This window comes from Salmo salar, chromosome ssa14 (assembly GCF_905237065.1).
Source record: "Salmo salar chromosome ssa14, Ssal_v3.1, whole genome shotgun sequence".
Lineage (NCBI taxonomy): Eukaryota > Metazoa > Chordata > Actinopteri > Salmoniformes > Salmonidae > Salmo > Salmo salar.
The window spans coordinates 24,308,235-24,324,722 of NC_059455.1; the positions used below are offsets into that span (position 1 = coordinate 24,308,235).

At 41.4% G+C, this 16,488-nt stretch overlaps 2 protein-coding genes across 3 annotated transcripts; one reads left to right on the forward strand and one right to left on the reverse strand.

The window, feature by feature from the left end:
* Positions 1-4,639: 4,639 nt before the first annotated feature.
* On the reverse strand, positions 4,640-14,036 carry LOC106569246 (glutamate decarboxylase 1). Of its 2 annotated transcripts, XM_014140427.2 has the most exons (15): positions 13,892-14,036; positions 13,184-13,330; positions 11,009-11,251; positions 10,757-10,847; positions 8,732-8,844; positions 8,387-8,502; positions 8,221-8,300; positions 8,076-8,130; positions 7,663-7,779; positions 6,384-6,448; positions 6,086-6,164; positions 5,801-5,950; positions 5,563-5,670; positions 5,377-5,466; positions 4,640-5,199 (listed from the first exon to the last, which is right to left on the reverse strand). In XM_014140427.2, the coding sequence occupies exons 1-15, from the start codon at positions 13,986-13,988 to the stop codon at positions 5,002-5,004; spliced, it is 1,749 nt and encodes a 582-aa protein (XP_013995902.1). In that variant the 5' UTR covers positions 13,989-14,036; the 3' UTR covers positions 4,640-5,001. The 2 variants fall into 2 exon arrangements, with proteins under 2 accessions (XP_013995902.1, XP_013995903.1); XM_014140428.2 differs by lacking the exon at positions 13,892-14,036 and having other exon boundaries at positions 12,970-13,188.
* An 889-nt stretch (positions 14,037-14,925) lies between these two features.
* Positions 14,926-16,417, forward strand: LOC106569247 (E3 ubiquitin-protein ligase RNF152). Its single transcript, XM_014140429.2, has 2 exons — positions 14,926-15,146; positions 15,377-16,417. Exon 2 carries the CDS (start codon positions 15,573-15,575, stop codon positions 16,167-16,169), a length of 597 nt encoding a protein of 198 aa, XP_013995904.1. The 5' UTR covers positions 14,926-15,146; positions 15,377-15,572; the 3' UTR covers positions 16,170-16,417.
* The last annotated feature ends 71 nt before the right edge of the window (positions 16,418-16,488 follow it).

A 16,488-nucleotide genomic window follows, 5' to 3' on the forward strand; every position in this document is an offset into this window, starting at 1 on the left:
CAAATTCCAAACCTTGTTCACTATTATGTCGGCATGCTCCAATGCCGAAATTCAATACAGGAATTGCACTGCTTTTATCAATGGGGGAAAAAAGGCATACATTTTCATGGCATTCCTTGTTTACATAGGCTTAACTTGACAAATCACATTTTGTCACTTGCGCCGAATACAACAGGTGTAGACCTTAGAGTGAAATGCTTACTTACAAGCCCTTAACCAACAATGCAATTTTAACAAAAAAAGTATTTACTAAAATAAACTGAAGTCAAAAATAAATAAGAAATTGAAAAATAACATAATTAAGGAGCAACAATAAAATAACAGTAGCGAGGTTAATATACAGGGGGTACCGGTACAGAGTCAATGTGCAGGGGCACCGGTTATTTGAGGTAATATGTACATGTAGGTAGATGTAAAGTCACTGCACGGAAGCTGTTAAGTCTTTTGGACCTAGTCTTGGCGCTCCGGTACCACTTTCCATGCGGTAGCATAGAGAACAGTCTATGACTAGTGTGGCTGAAGTCTTTGGCAATTTTTTTGGGCCTTCCTCTGACTGACACTGCCTGGTCCTGGATGGTAGGAAGCTTGGCCCCAGTGATGTACTGGGCCATACACACTACCCTCTGTAGCGCATTATGGTCAGATGCCGAGCAGTTGCCATACCAGGCGGTGATGCAACCAGTCAGGATGCTTTCGATTGTGCAGCTGTAGAACTTTTTGAGGATCTGATGACCCGTGCCAAATCTTTTCAGTCTCCTGAGGGGGAATAGGTGTATTGTGCCCTCTTCACAACTGTCTTGGTGTGTTTGGACCATTCTAGTTTGTTGATGTGGACACCAAGGAACTTGACGTTCTCAACCTGCTCTACTACAGCCCCGTTGATGAGAATGGGGGCGTGCTCTGTCCTCCTTTTTCTGTAGTCCACAATCATCTCCTTTGTCTTGATCACATTGAAGGAGAGGTTGTTATCCTGGCACCACACTGCCAGGTCTCTGACGACCTCCCTATTGGCTGTCTCGTTGGTGATCAGGCCTACCACTGTTGCGTCGTCGGCAATCTTAATCATGGAGTTGGAGTCGTGCTTGGCCATGCAGTCGTGGGTGAACAGGCAGTACAGGAGGTGACTGAGCATGCACCCCTGAGGGGCCCCTGTGTTGAGGATCAGCGTGGCGGCTCTGTTATTACCTACCCTTACCACCTGGGGGCGGCCCGTCAGGAAGTCCAGGATCCAGTTGCAGAGGAGGTGTTTAGTCCCAGGGTCCTTAGCTTACTTATGAGCTTTCAGGGCACTATGTTGTTGACCGCTGAGCTGTAGTCAATGAATAGCATTCTCATGTAGGTGTTCCTTTTGTCCAGGTGGGAAAGGGCAGTGTAGCTTGCATCATCTGTGGATCTGTTGGGGCGGTATGCAAATTGGAGTGGGTCTAGGGTTTCTGGTATAATGGTGTTGATGTGAGCCATGACCAGCCTTTCAAAGTACTTCATGGCTACAGACGTGAGTGCTATGGGTTGGTAGTCATTTAGGCAGGTTACCTTAGTGTTCTTAAGCACAGGGACTATGGTGGTCTGCTTGAAACATGTTGGTATTACAGACTGTCAGGGACAGGTTGAAAATGTCAGTGAAGACACTTGCCAGTTGGTCAGCGTATGCTCGGAGTACACGTCTGGCCCTGCGGCCTTGTGAATGTTGACCTGTTTAAAGGTCTTACGTCGGCTACGGAAAGCGTGATCACACAGTCGTCCGGAACAGCTGATGCGCTTATGAATGCACGCTCACGTGTTGCTTGCCTCGACGCGATCATAGAAGTTATTTAGCTCATCTGGGCAGCTCGTGGCTGTGCTTCCCTTTGTAGTCCGTAATAGATGTGGCAGGGCTTGCAAACTAACAAGAGTTGGAGCTGGTGTAGTACGATTCAATCTTAGTCCTGCATTGATGCTTTGCCTGTTTGATGGTTCGTCGGAGGACATAGCAGGATTTCTTAAGTGTCCGGGTTAGGTTCCCGCTCCTTGAAAGCGGCAGCTCTACCCTTTAGCTCGGTGCGGATGTTGCCTGTAATCCATGGCTTCTGGTTGGGGTATGTACGTACGGTCACTGTGGGGGCGACGTCATCCATGCACTTATTGATGGAGCCAGTGACTGATGTGGTGTACTCTTCAATGCCATCGGAAGAATCCCGGAACATATTCCAGTCTGTGCTAGCAAAAGTCTTGTAGCTTAGCATCTGCGTCATCTGACCACTTCCTTATTGAGCGAGTCACTGGTACTCTGCTTTAGTTTTTGCTTGTAAGAAAGAATCAGGAGGATAGAGTTATGGCCAGGTTTGCCAAATGGAGGATAAGGGAGAGCTTAGTACATGTCTGTCTGTGGAGTGAAGGTGGTCTAATTAAAAGCCTCTGGTTGCACATTTAACATGCTGGTAGAAATTTGGTAAAATGGATTTGTTTCCCTGCATTATAGTCCCCGGCCACTAGGAGCACCACATCTGGATGCACATTTTTTGTTTGCTTATGCCCTTATAAAGCTCGTTGAGTGCCATCTTAGTGCCAGCATTGGTTTATGGTGTTAAATAGACAGCTACAAAAAATATAGATTAAAACTCGCTTGGGAAATAGTGTGGTCTACAGCTTATTATGATACCTCATAGCAAAACCTATTAGATTTTGTGCACCAGCTGTTATTTACAGATACACACATCGCCACCCCTTGTCTTACCGGAGGAAGCTGTTCGATCTTGCCGATGGACCGAAAACCCAGCCAGCTGTATGTTATCCATGTCGTCGTTCAGCAACGACTCGGTGAAACATAAGATATAACAGTTTTTAATATCCCATTGGTAAGATGGTCTTGATCAGAGCTCATCCATTTTGTTATCCAATGATTGCACGTTGGCTAATAGGACTGATGGTTGAGAAGGATTACTCACTCGCCGTCGGATCCTTACAAGGCACCCCGACCTACGTCCCCGATGTCTCTTCATGCGAATGGAGATTTGGGTCTTGTCAGGTGTCTGAAGTAAATCCTTCACGTTCGACTCGTTAAAGAAAAAAATCTGCATCCAGTACGAAGTGAGTAATCACTGTCCTGATATCCAGAAGCTCTTTTCAGTCATGAGACGGTGGCAGAAACATTATGTACAAAATAAGTTACAAATGACGCCAAAAAACACACAATGGCACAATTGGTTTGGCGCCGGTAAAGCGTCAGTCATCTCCTCCGGCGCCATCATTATATCCACATGACTTTAACTTGCAATGTCATGAATAAGGCTATATGGTACTAGTAATGTGTGCCTATATGTAATATATAGCTATCACATTACAGCTCTATCCAGGTGTTTTTTTTGTTGACCGAAAAAGTCTGTGGTCTAACTCACAACTGCTTCTTTAACTCAAATTCAACCTGGACAGAGATTGCCTTGAAAAGAGATGTGCAGCAATGTCATTCAAACTTTACCTAAGGCTGCTGAGTGATTAAAGGTCTAGCAGTAAAGTTTGCGCATTAGCTAGATTTATTTATTTATCCTTACACACACACACACACACACACACACAGATTAGACAGGCAGCCCAATCAGCTCTGAAAAATATCTGATTTGATTGGTCTAAAGACAGGTATTCCACCAATCATCAGATCTTTTTCAGAGCTAATGTGATTGGTCGAAAGGCTGATTGGTGGAACAAGATCAGAATTGTGCAGCCTTAATGCTACTGCTGTTTGTTTCTGACACCAGTGTTTTGGACAGAGCTCAGTGGGCAGGATATGACCAAGTAGTCGTTTTCCTTTTTAAGTATGAGTGATTTAATGAGGATTACTGAATCACAAACTGACTTCTCTCTAATAGGGTAGATGGAGCCAGACATGGATTTAACTAAGTACTGTGACAACACAACTCTAAAGAAGAGGCGAGACCAAGAGCATGAAATGTCTGTGAGTCTCCCTCTGGATGTGCAATAATCCCTAATCTGCATATTCATACTGAGGGAACAAGACTGTGGTTTGACATCTTGTGCCCGTCATTGACACAACAGACCAAACTCATGATTATGGAACCTGTCTCACAACAAAACTCCATGTTAGAATGTCAGATCTGTCTGAACTGCTACAATTTGCAGCACAGGCCCAAGCTCCTGGACTGTCAACACACCTGCTGCTCTGTGTGCTTGACCCAGATGAAGATGAGCCTGAGTGAGCTGCGCTGCCCTGGTGTCGCTCTGTCACCACCCTGCCACCTGGGGTCTCCGTCTCCCAGCTCCCAGATGACCCGGACACTATGGCCGTCATCTCTGTCCCATCCCCCCCAGAATACACACCTGTCTTCTTCAAACAGCTGCCTAGTAACACCTGCTACCTGTCTATAGACCAAGAGAGGGCTACAGTGCCTGGTGAACATTCAGGTAGGCACCTACTGGCTGGGCAGACAAAGATGTCTGACGAGGGAAGCCCAGGGTTGGGGGAGGAACATAGGGAGAGGAAGGTTGTTGTAAGAGCTCGTTCACGACCAGGGCAGGCTTAGCGGTTCTTCTGGGTTTTGTCCTCTTACTTGTGTACATTGTACTGTACAACATGCAGTATTTGTTCAATTGTTTGTTTTCACCTACAGATGGTGTTGGACATTTTAGGCCACACACAATGACTATATGATTGTTAAACACTTTAATAACCCATCGGTTAATACAATTACAGCAACTGTTGCCTACTTAACATTGATATTTTAAAATGTCAAACTTGAGAAATTAAACCATGTTCATTGTCCTGTTATATACAATATTGTTGTACACAAAATGTATGTAGAAATCAACTGACTACAGTATAACTATTACCTGATAATCTGAAATACAAATATTTATAAAGAAATGAATATTTACGCAATAAAACATGAGAATAATTCTAAACACATGTTTCAAAGTTGATCTGAGCCACAATCTGATTCATATAGTGGTCTAAATCCTGATTCATATAGTGGTCTAAATCCTGATTCATATAGTGGTCTAAATCCTGATTCATAAATCGGTTTCAATCCTGATGCATATGTCATGACCAAGAGAAGCGATCTCCTCCAAGAGGTAGTCCACATCCTCTGTCTGTGTGGCTGGGTTGGAGAAGACACATCGGAAGAAGTTAACTTTGTCTCCAAGCGGCTGATAACCAATCATGGCCATCCCCTGCTCCATCATCTTGGCTTTGATCTTTGGTGCCACCTTAGAAACCAAACAGTTATTTAGCTTTGTATGAACTGATGTCATAATGTGCTGGTGCTAGTAATGAATGATTACAGATACAGTATCTGCAGAATCTAATGGATAAAGAACCGAAAAGGTTGAATTAAGACGCATCTAATATATCACTAACATTAGAGATCCAAGGTGTAGCATTACCTCATGGAGTCTCCTGTTCCTCTCAGGACCTGGTGGCATGTTCCTCAGACTTGGTGGGATGTACCAGAAGCACACATTGCTGTGTTCAGGCTGCATTGGGATGTATCACAGATAAAAGGCTAACAACGATTCATCTCACTGAGGAATTATTCAATAACTACAAGGAACTTTAAAAAACAGACTTACTTTGCTTTTGAAGACGAGTTCAAAGTCTGGTCTTTGATTGAGTTTGTCGAACAAGTGCTCAGCATTTTCCAAACATTTATTGACCTGTGATCCAAAGCCTTCTGAACCCTGAGAAGAGAAATATATATAGTATATATATATAAAACACTATAAATGTATCAAGGTGGGAATGAAATTAGTTTTATTTGCCATTTGATAAATAAATAAATATATAAATCCATGTGAGTATGTTACATACCTTGGCCTTCCACATGAGCCAGAGCTTGAAGACATCAACATGCCTGCCACACTGAATGGTCTTGTCTCCGGTGTCATAAGAGGTGTCGTAGTGCTTGTCAGTTTGGAAAAGGTATTCAGCACACATCTGATTGCAGTCTTTCAAGAGGCCCTGTGAGTGAGAAACCACTGACTACATCTTGTATGTGTATTTCTGAATGTGTGTATGTGTGTGTGCAATGTGTGTGTGTGGATGTAATGGTAATCTTGATGTATTTTTTTAAATTCATAGCGTTAGACTACACACCCTTTTCTTCACCAGTATGGCTGAGCATTGCAGCGGAGCACCCATCATTTTATGAGGGTTCCAAGTCACAGACCAGGCTCTGTAATAAACATAATTCAAATAGACCTGCATGTAAGATCCAATCAAGGCAGAACTGTTGAGGGTCAATTCCATTTCAATTGTGAATGGAAACAGTACCCCCCAAATGTAATTGATCCTGGCTGTACGGTAGAGTGAAATTCAGCAATTATTATCTTTTCTGAGAGCTGTAGATTTTGGGTGTCCTCAAGTCTCTGTTCTCTCTGGTTACTGTACCTACCGTTCAATCCCTTGTAGTTTCACACGGTGCAGGTTGGACATCAACAGTCCTCCGCCCCAGGCTGCCTGTTAAGAAATAAAGATAATTTTACTCTAAATACAATCTTTTTATATTTTATATCTTACATACAGGGTTGTACAGTAGGTTACTTTCTAAATGTAATCCGTTACAGTTACTAGTTACCTGTCCAAAATTGTAATCAATAACGTAATGTGATTACATTCAGTTACTTTTAGATTACTTTCCCCTTAAGTGATATTAGAAGAAGACAAAAATGTATTACCAATTGCAGGATAAATCAATGTTAAAGTTTACATAGCTGGCCATAAATTGATGTTAAATTTTACTTTATGGGTTGGTTATGTAGGCTTCTTCTAACCCATCACTTTCTACTACATATAATAATAGGATTAAATTTTATATATATATATATATATATATATACACACACACACCATTTATAAGTCTAGAAATGGATGTAGCAACTACAGATTGCCCCTTTAAGTCTATCAAAAGTGTGTGAGATTGAGCATGTCTCCATTAGGCCTATGGATTTATTTATTTTTTAACAGTATGATTTAGCAAAAAAGCCCCACATTTATTCCATAGGCTGGGATCCGCACTATGCAGATGCTGAAAGATTGCAATTTTCACAGGCTGTCCATTGGTTTCAAAAACTGATTGATAGGCAGCTTAAACTTCTTGAATTCAACCATTATTGGGTTCAAACACATTTAGATTTGTGAACAGCCATTCACAACAACCACAATCCGTAAGGTGCAAATAGCTAAATCAGAGGGCAGCAGTGTGATTCACATCAATGCGTTATGTACAGTAGATATCAATAATACGTGATATCCATATCGCTGTAGACTACACCACTGCTGTCATCCTCCAAGCGTGTATTTAAGTTTATAATGTTTGGATGCTGACAGCAGTCGCACCATTAGAAGACATAGCTTAGACTGTAGCCCACAAAAGCCTGTTCCTGATCTTTTCCCGCGTTCCGTCAAACACATTTATTGTGTTGTCATAGTGGTCTCTGACTTGTCAGACTCGCTCAGGTGGAACAAACTTGAATTTGCGATTACATGTAATCTGTTACTCCCCAACCCTGCTTACATATAAGAAATTCTTATGGGGACGGTTTCCCAGACACAAATTATCTTTAGTACTGGACTAAAGCATGCCCAATTAAAATATATTTTTTTGTCCTGGATAAGGCTAAATCTGTGTCCGGTAAACCATGATGGATAGATGGATGTTAAAAGGTAAATACATCAACATGCAGCCAGAGTCCATGGCTCTCACAGATGTCTGCGATGGCATTGAGAGGATCAAAGGCTCCGTACACAGTGGTGCCTGCTGTGGCATTGACGTAGAATGGGACACAACCCTGAAGAGAGAGAGAGAGATGACAAGAATCATGATGAATGTATTGACCTGTTCCTGTGAAATAGTCCCTGCCACACACTGGAGCTCTGGTAGCTCATTTTAGGCACCAGACAATGTTGTTGACTGGTAAACAGAAATTCTGATTTGAGTGTATTATGTTGGGGGTATCTGTTTCATCCTAATTTGACTAAATCCTTCACTGGCTGAAAATACTGTGTACAGGTAAGCTTACATGTATTTAATTCACAAAGCCCTTTACACCTCAGTTTGGCAAGAGCAGACTCATTCATCCATTACCTGATCTTTGGCAGTAATGATACTTGACTCCAATTCTGCAGGGATCATCTTTCCCCTTGAAGAGTAAAAAAACAACATCACCCATTTAGCTCTGATGATATTGTCAACATTCACAAATGCAAATCATTCTCCCCTCCATGCTTACCGGTCATTACATTTCACCACCACAACATTTTCACTTCCTATCCCAAGGACTGCTGCAGATTTTTTGACTGAATAATGACTCTAGAGTAGGGGAAAAGTATTTGTCAGTACATGTTTATAGATAATATGAATAAGCATGACCTAACATGAATACTGGTGATGCGTACATGTGCTGATGTGAAGAGGATTAGCCTGGGCAGAGCAGTCATCCCTTTGGTCTTCACTTCAGGGAAGAAGTGGTATCTGGCCAGTAGTACACTATACAGATTGGACATGGTCCCACCTGAGGAAATATATACATATTGTACTATAGATGGATATCTCACTAAGAGATTGTCTTAATCTTATCATTTCATTCAACTTCATAACAACTAAACAATATATCCAAAATTAAGAGTACAAAATTAACCAATTCAATGAAAGTAACAAGGATAATTGTATCACAGTGTATGTTTGTCATTGGCTACATTGTTTGTATCGATAGTAAGGTCAGAATGCAGCTAACACTGTACCTGGACAGAAAACACCATCCCCCTCTTCCTCTGACCAACCCACAATCTCCTGCATCTTCCTCAGTAGAACCTCCTCCATCAGAATGAACACTGGGGACACTTCATATGTAAACCTAGAAAAAAGGTTTTACACATTGTTTTACACTAACTCATATTGCAGAATGACATTTACCAGAGAACAGATCACACCGTAGGCCCTAGAGTCATCTGGGGCCGTATGTGTCAAACGCCTCAGCGTAGGAGTGCTCATACAGTGGGGGGAAAAAGTATTTGATCCCCTGCTGATTGTGTACGTTTGCCCACTTACAAAGAAAGGATCAGTCTATAATTTTAATAGTAGGTTTATTTGAACAGTGAGAGACAGAATAACAACAAAAAAATCCAGAAAAACGCATGTCAAAAATGTTATAAAATGATTTGCATTTTAATGAGGGAAATAAGTATTTGACCCCTCTGCAAAACATGACTTAGTACTTGGTGGTAAAACCCTTGTTGGCAATCACAGAGGTCAGACGTTTCTTGTAGTTGGCCACCAGGTTTGCACACATCTCAGGAGGGATTTTGTCCCACTCCTCTTTGCAGATCTTCTCCAAGTCATTAAGGTTTCGAGGCTGACGTTTGGCAACTCGAACCTTCAGCTCCCTCCACAGATTTTCTATGGGATTAAGGTCTGGAGACTGGCTAGGCCACTCCAGGACCTTAATGTGCTTCTTCTTGGCAACAAAGGAGTGGCTCTTGGCTGTGTGTTTTGGGTCATTGTCATGCTGGAATACCCATCCACGACCCATTTTCAATGCCCTGGCTGAGGGAAGGAGGTTCTCACCCAAGATTTGACGGTACCTGGCCCCGTCCATCGTCCCTTTGATGCGGTGAAGTTGTCCTGTCCCCTTAGCAGAAAAACACCCCCAAAGCATAATGTTTCCACCTCCATGTTTGACGGTGGAGATGGTGTTCTTGGGGTCATAGGCAGAATTCCTCCTCCTCCAAACACGGCGAGTTGAGTTGATGTCAAAGAGCTCCATTTTGGTCTCATCTGACCACAACACTTTCACCCAGTTGTCCTCTGAATCATTCAGATGTTCATTGGCAAACTTCAGATGGGCATGTATATGTATTCTTGAGCAGGGGGACCTTGCGGGTGCTGCAGGATTTCAGTCCTTCACGGCGTAGTGTGTTACCAATTGTTTTCTTGGTGACTATGGTCCCAGCTGCCTTGAGATCATTGACAAGATCCTCCCGTGTAGTTCTGGGCTGATTCCTCACCGTTCTCATGATCATTGCAACTCCACGAGGTGAGATCTTGCATAGAGCCCCAGGACGAGGGATATTGACAGTTCTTTTGTGTTTCTTCCATTTGCGAATAATCGCACCAAATGTTGTCACCTTCTCACCAAGCTGCTTGGCGATGGTCTTGTAGCCCATTCCAGCCTTGTGTAGGTCTACAATCTTGTCCCTGACATCCTTGGAGAGCTCTTTGGTCTTGGCCATGGTGGAGAGTTTGGAGTCTGATTGATTGATTGCTTCTGTGGACAGGTGTCTTTTTTACAGGTAACAAGCTGCGGTTAGGAGCACTCCCTTTAAGAGTGTGCTCCTAATCTCAGCTCGTTACCTGTATAAAAGACACCTGGGAGCCAGAAATCTTTCTGATTGAGAGGGGGTCAAATACTTATTTCCCTCATTAAAATGCAAATCAATTTATAACATTTTTGACATGCGTTTTTCTGGATATTTTTGTTGTTATTCTGTCTCTCACTGTTCAAATAAACCTACCATTAAAATTATAGACGGATCCTTTCTTTGTCAGTGGGAAAACGTACAAAATCAGCAGGGGATCAAATACTTTTTCCCCCCACTGTATAGGATCAGATCCACCCTGTCTATAAGATCAGAACTACTACTCTGAGAAGCTTGATACATACTGTTCTCTGGTAAATGTCAGATATGTTATTAGGCAAATGTCCTTCTGTAATATGAGGGCTTAGTGAGAAATTAGATCTTACACCTTAGGGATAATGTAAATCTTACATGTTTGTGTTGGCAGTAGATGTTAGCCATTCCCCGGCCAAACCGATAACATCCAGCCCTGATGACAGCTGATTGAAGAAGCGTGGGTGACCTAGGGACAGATGAGGACATTCTGGAACATTATACTAATCTATAATGTCAGCCATTGCCTGGACAGAAACAATGACTTACTGGTACATGGAGTACATGTTTTGTACCTATAGTACATTTTTGGTAAATTTTCGGCAAAACAGTCGACAGCTCTTACGGTACCTGTTTTGACTCCATACTTCAAGGTATCCCTGCAGTCGACCAGGAGTTGTTCCAGGTTCTCGGGCTGGTCTGGGAGCTCCAGACTGAAGCCCTCCAGGCCCTCTCTGAGTTGGTGAGGGTGGTGGAAGTCCAGGACTTTGGAGCTCCGTCTGAACGACTTGCAGACATAGCTGAGGAGAATGTTCACCAGCTCTTGGAAGAAATCTTTGGTTGTGTCCTCACCACTGAGAGCAGGGAGTAGATCTAAACATAAAGGGACACGGTCAGGGCTCATTTTTTCAATGTTAGCAATTGCTCCCAACTTGCAATAGTTTGTAGGAGCACCAGAAAATGAGATTAATTTAAATTGCAGCCAAGTTGTGCATATGGAACATTTCTGGAATTTTTTATTTCAGCTCATGAAACATGGGACCAACACTATCCATGTTGCATTTATATTTTTGTTCAGTTTATATATATATATATATATATATATATATATATATATATATATATATTCGCTATACACAGTGCATTGTGAAAGTATTCAGACCCCTTGACTTTTTTTCACATTTTGTTACATAACAGCCTTATTCTAAAATGTATTAAATTATTTCCCCCCCTTTAATCTACACACAAAACCCCATAATGACAAAGAAAAAACTGGTTTTACATTTTTTTTTAGCAAACGTATTACAAATAAAAAACTAAAATACCTTATTTATATAAGTATTTAGACCCTTTGCTATGAGACTCGAAATTGAGCTCAGGTGCAGCCTGTTTCGATTGATCATCCTTGAGATGTTTCTACAACTTGATTGTAGTCCACCTGTGGTAAATTCCACCCCTTTATGTTAATTTAGTCAAATACGCAAATACTCCCAGTGTATTCATGCAAATGTAGCACATCATTTTCTTTATTTTAACACAAAATATTTAAAAAAAATACTTGATACCATTAGAAAATGTACATATGAGTGCATCCTAAGAAAAAAAGTGAGATTTTACAATATATTGAATACATGAATTCCCATCAAAATCTCTGAACTACAGTCATTATATATATCTATGTCAGTAAAATGTTTTATGTGATATAATTCAGTCAATATTTGATGGATTTTAAAATGTCTAAACGTTTGGAGTATCTTCCTCCATTGTCAAACTGTTTCATTAATTAGAATTGTTTTTAAAACATTTGAACAAACAAAATCTCAACCACCTAGTGGTTGACTTCTCCCTAACCATCAAAATAGAGCCTATAATCTCATAGGGACGTACATCACTATCATCATTGGTCATCTAGCTAGCCAGCAGGGTTGCATTACAGATAGAATAATTAGACAGATATTTCACCGGATGTATAAATCTGAAGCATTCGCTTGTCGTTTCCACTTACTACCAAATATGGTAGTGAGAGGAAAGTTTGTTGCCAGCAGTGGGAGATGGAATGAGATTAATTTTTGGTCTACATTCTGCAAATTTTCTCATCGATGAAACATTTGATCTCAATACAATTTTAGGTTCCCAAAAATAGAATATGTTACGAAAAGAGTGGACCAAGTTCAGTAGACTTTACTATTTGCCAAAGTAAAAAAAAAGCGTTGTTTAGAAAGAGTGCATAGACAAATTCAGTTATAGCACCCGGATACTTGACAGAGTAGGGGTTCCCTAACGAAAATATGCGCTAGCTCGTGCTTGGCTCTGCCCACTATGACTCATTTGTTAACGTTTGAAACGACTGGCTGTGGTCTCTTGTTTTTATAAAAATCTTTGGTTGCATCAGTTTCCATTGGACTAGACCAGAGTTTGCTAGGCTGGCAAACTATCTAACGCCGGTTAGCTAGCGAATGACGATGGATACACAAGCAAATGGTACAGAACTCATAACAACATCATATTTTGACATTGTAGTGGCTATTTCTGTTTTGGTTTTTTTACTTGGTGACATTTAGAATATAATCTTTGTGTATGTATTTATCTACCGTAATCCGGTTTCAGCATGAGAAATCATTGAAGTCCCACATTCCACTGAGGACCTGCGCAGTCACGGATACGGAGCCTCACAAATAAAACATCTGGTCACGGATTAGGAGCCACGCTGTATCTCGCGGGAATTTGGGATTTTGTCAGTCATTTTTCATACCGAAACCGGATTAGATACATAAATGCCAACATATGATGTTGGGCTAGTTTTACCTTTGCTGTAGATGCAACTGAAGTCCTTGGTTATGCTGCAGGTGTTATCACTTGCTGTCTGTGGAGGGTTGATGTCAGAGGAGTTTCTGTGCTGTTTACTCTCTGCCAAAACCTGCCCACCTGGTTTAGCATTTTCAATGATGCTTTCTGGAACAATTAAACCCAGAGTACATGATGATCCAATACAATATTGACATTTGGAATTCTTTTAATTTTGACATTAGGCCTGTATCCAACATATTTTTTTATTTAACTAGGGAAGTAAGTTAAGAACAAATTCTTATTTACAATGACAGCCTACACCCCAGGACAATCCTTCCCCTAACGACACTGGGCCAATTGTGCACCGTCCTATGACACTCCCGATCACGGCCAGTTGTGACACAGCCTGGGAACGAACCAGGGTTTGTAGTGACGCCTTAGACCGCTGCGCCACTCAAGAGGTCTATGTTGGATATGTTTTTTTTACATACCATGTGAATCTAACATATTATTCAAATATATATGCTACCATTAATACATTGTCATACTTACAGATATCATAAATGAAAACTTGCCATGCCATTCAAAATACATGGAGTATAGCCAGAAAAAGGCCAGTTATTTTAAATTATATAGCCCCCCATAGAGTTATGTCATCTTGACATAACCCCATAGAGATACCATATAGATACATCTAAATAATTGATGTGCTCATTTGACACTTACCTGGCAGCTGCAAATAATCCATAGTGAGCCCACATATGATTGAGTTCTGGGAGTGAAGTTTGTCCAGTATCTCACTGTTCCACTGCTGCCCCTCCATGAGATACACCTGGAATGGTTTTGTGGAATATATACCCCTTGGAGGAACTAGGCGTGGTGGGAGCATTATGACACAAGGGTATTCAACCTGAATGAAACGATGTTATTACATAGCCCTTTGAGAATGAGAGCCTCCCCAAAATGTTTCTGACAATCACTAACTACCACATGAATTCATTATTATCTCTTTGGTCCTTTTTTGTGTAATTATTTGGCTCAAAATATGTTTGTGTGTGCTACTCAACCTGCATACAGTACTCTGAAGGATCAAAAAGAGACTTGTGAATGTTACCTGTATTTGGTCTGAGGACACCATTGAAATATTATATTAAAACTGGCAACTGGATTTATAGGACAGCAAAATAGTTGTTATTGCTTTGTGAGAATGCATGTTTGTGAGACTGCATGACTCCCTGTCAAAATAAAGGTTAAACAAAATGAGCTCCCACTCCTCACCTTTGACATCACCTACTAAGGAAATGACCTTGAAAACAGCATTATGGCCAGTTAAATGCAACAACCTTTCATGGCATTCAGTGTTTACATAGCCTTTAAAGTAGACACTAACTTTTGAACTTAATGATTTAGGCTATATGGTAGGAACGTGTGGCGTCATGTAATATTTTGCTTTCAAATTAAAGCTCCATCCAGCTATTCACAGAGCCAATGTCCACTTTTCTTTTCAGGTGATTATCAACTATATATAACCATTTCAAGTTAGTGGCAAAGCATTATCTTTGCATATGTAAAGTCCAAGGACTTTGTCTTAGAAAGCTCTAATTAAAGTACATTTTATTTTAGCAAACTTCAGCACTTAGGATAGGCTACTGCAGTAACTGTGGAAGGCAGGTTACAGAACTGTATCTCTACTGCCGCTGTTTAGAGGGATAATTTGACTGTGCTTGTGTGTCCTATTTAGAGAACCTGGTGAACTGGTTTGGTTGGTATGTCAGTACTTGCAAGAACTTGAAAACGTTTTGTGAGCTGCCATGCATTCTGTAACTCACAACTGATTCTTCAACTAAAAACTTCAACCTGGACTAAGCACATAAGATTGTCTTAAGATATTTTCAGCAACGTCATGCAGGAACTTCTCCTTAGGCTGCTGAGCGATAAAGATCTAGAGGTCAACATCCTTGCCAGTCCATACCAGATACAGGTTTGCTCATTATCTAGGCTTCTTTTATTTTTTGTTCAATGACAAAAATGGTTTCTTGTACTTTATCCTTATAGTGATACACAGGGTCTTGAAGGACACACACACCGAGACACACACAACACACACAGGGCAGGACATGACAATGTCGTCTTTTTCCTTTTTCAATATAAGTGATTTAATGAGGATTACTGAATCACACACTGACTTGACAAATGTTTTCTCTCTAATAGGGTAGATGGAGCCAGACATGGATTTAACTAAGTACTGTGACAACACAACTCTAAAGAAGAGGCGAGACCAAGAGCATGAAATGTCTGTGTGTCTCCCTCTGGATGTGCAATAATCCCTAATCTGCATATTCATACTGAGGGAACAAGACTGTGGTTTGACATCTTGTGCCCGTCATTGACACAACAGACCAAACTCATGATTATGGAACCTGTCTCACAACAAAGCCCCATGTTAGAATGTCAGATCTGTCTGAACTGCTACAATTTGCAGCACAGGCCCAAGCTCCTGGACTGCCAACACACCTGCTGCTCTGTGTGCTTGACCCAGATGAAGATGAGCCTGAGTGAGCTGCGCTGCCCCTGGTGTCGCTCTGTCACCACCCTGCCACCTGGGGTCTCCGTCTCCCAGCTCCCAGATGACCCGGACACTATGGCCGTCATCTCTGTCCCATCCCCCCCAGAATACACACCTGTCTTCTTCAAACAGCTGCCTAGTAACACCTGCTACCTGTCTATAGACCAAGAGAGGGCTACAGTGCCTGGTGAACATTCAGGTAGGCACCTACTGGCTGGGCAGACAAAGGAGATGTCTCCCGTGCCTGTGTCTGATGAGGGAAGCCCAGGGTTGGGGGAGGAACATGGGGAGAGGGAGGAAGGTTGTTGTAAGAGCTCGTTCACGACCAGGGCAGGCTTAGTGGTTCTTCTGGGTTTTGTCCTACTCTTACTTGTGTACATTGTACTGCACAACATGAACTGTATTTACAAACGGTTCACCATGATATCCTGTGCCTGAAAGACTGGATACTAATAAGCTGTTTGGAATCTTTCTATCTCACTCCCCAAAATTACAGGACATTGTCACAATGCCTGTATTCAGGCTATTTCTTAACCAGAGATAGTGCTGTCGTATTGAGGGAAGAAATGGTTGTTATACTTTGTTTTAGGAATGTGTACAGTTATAATGATGAATTTGAATTTTTCTAAGGATTTTTCATATTTTTGTGCAATAAAGAGTTAAAACGTTATAACCAATCACCATTATTCCAGCTTCTCTATTGTGATTCATTCAAAAAAGAAAAGAAAAAAATCCTACTTGTGTTCATTCATATGAG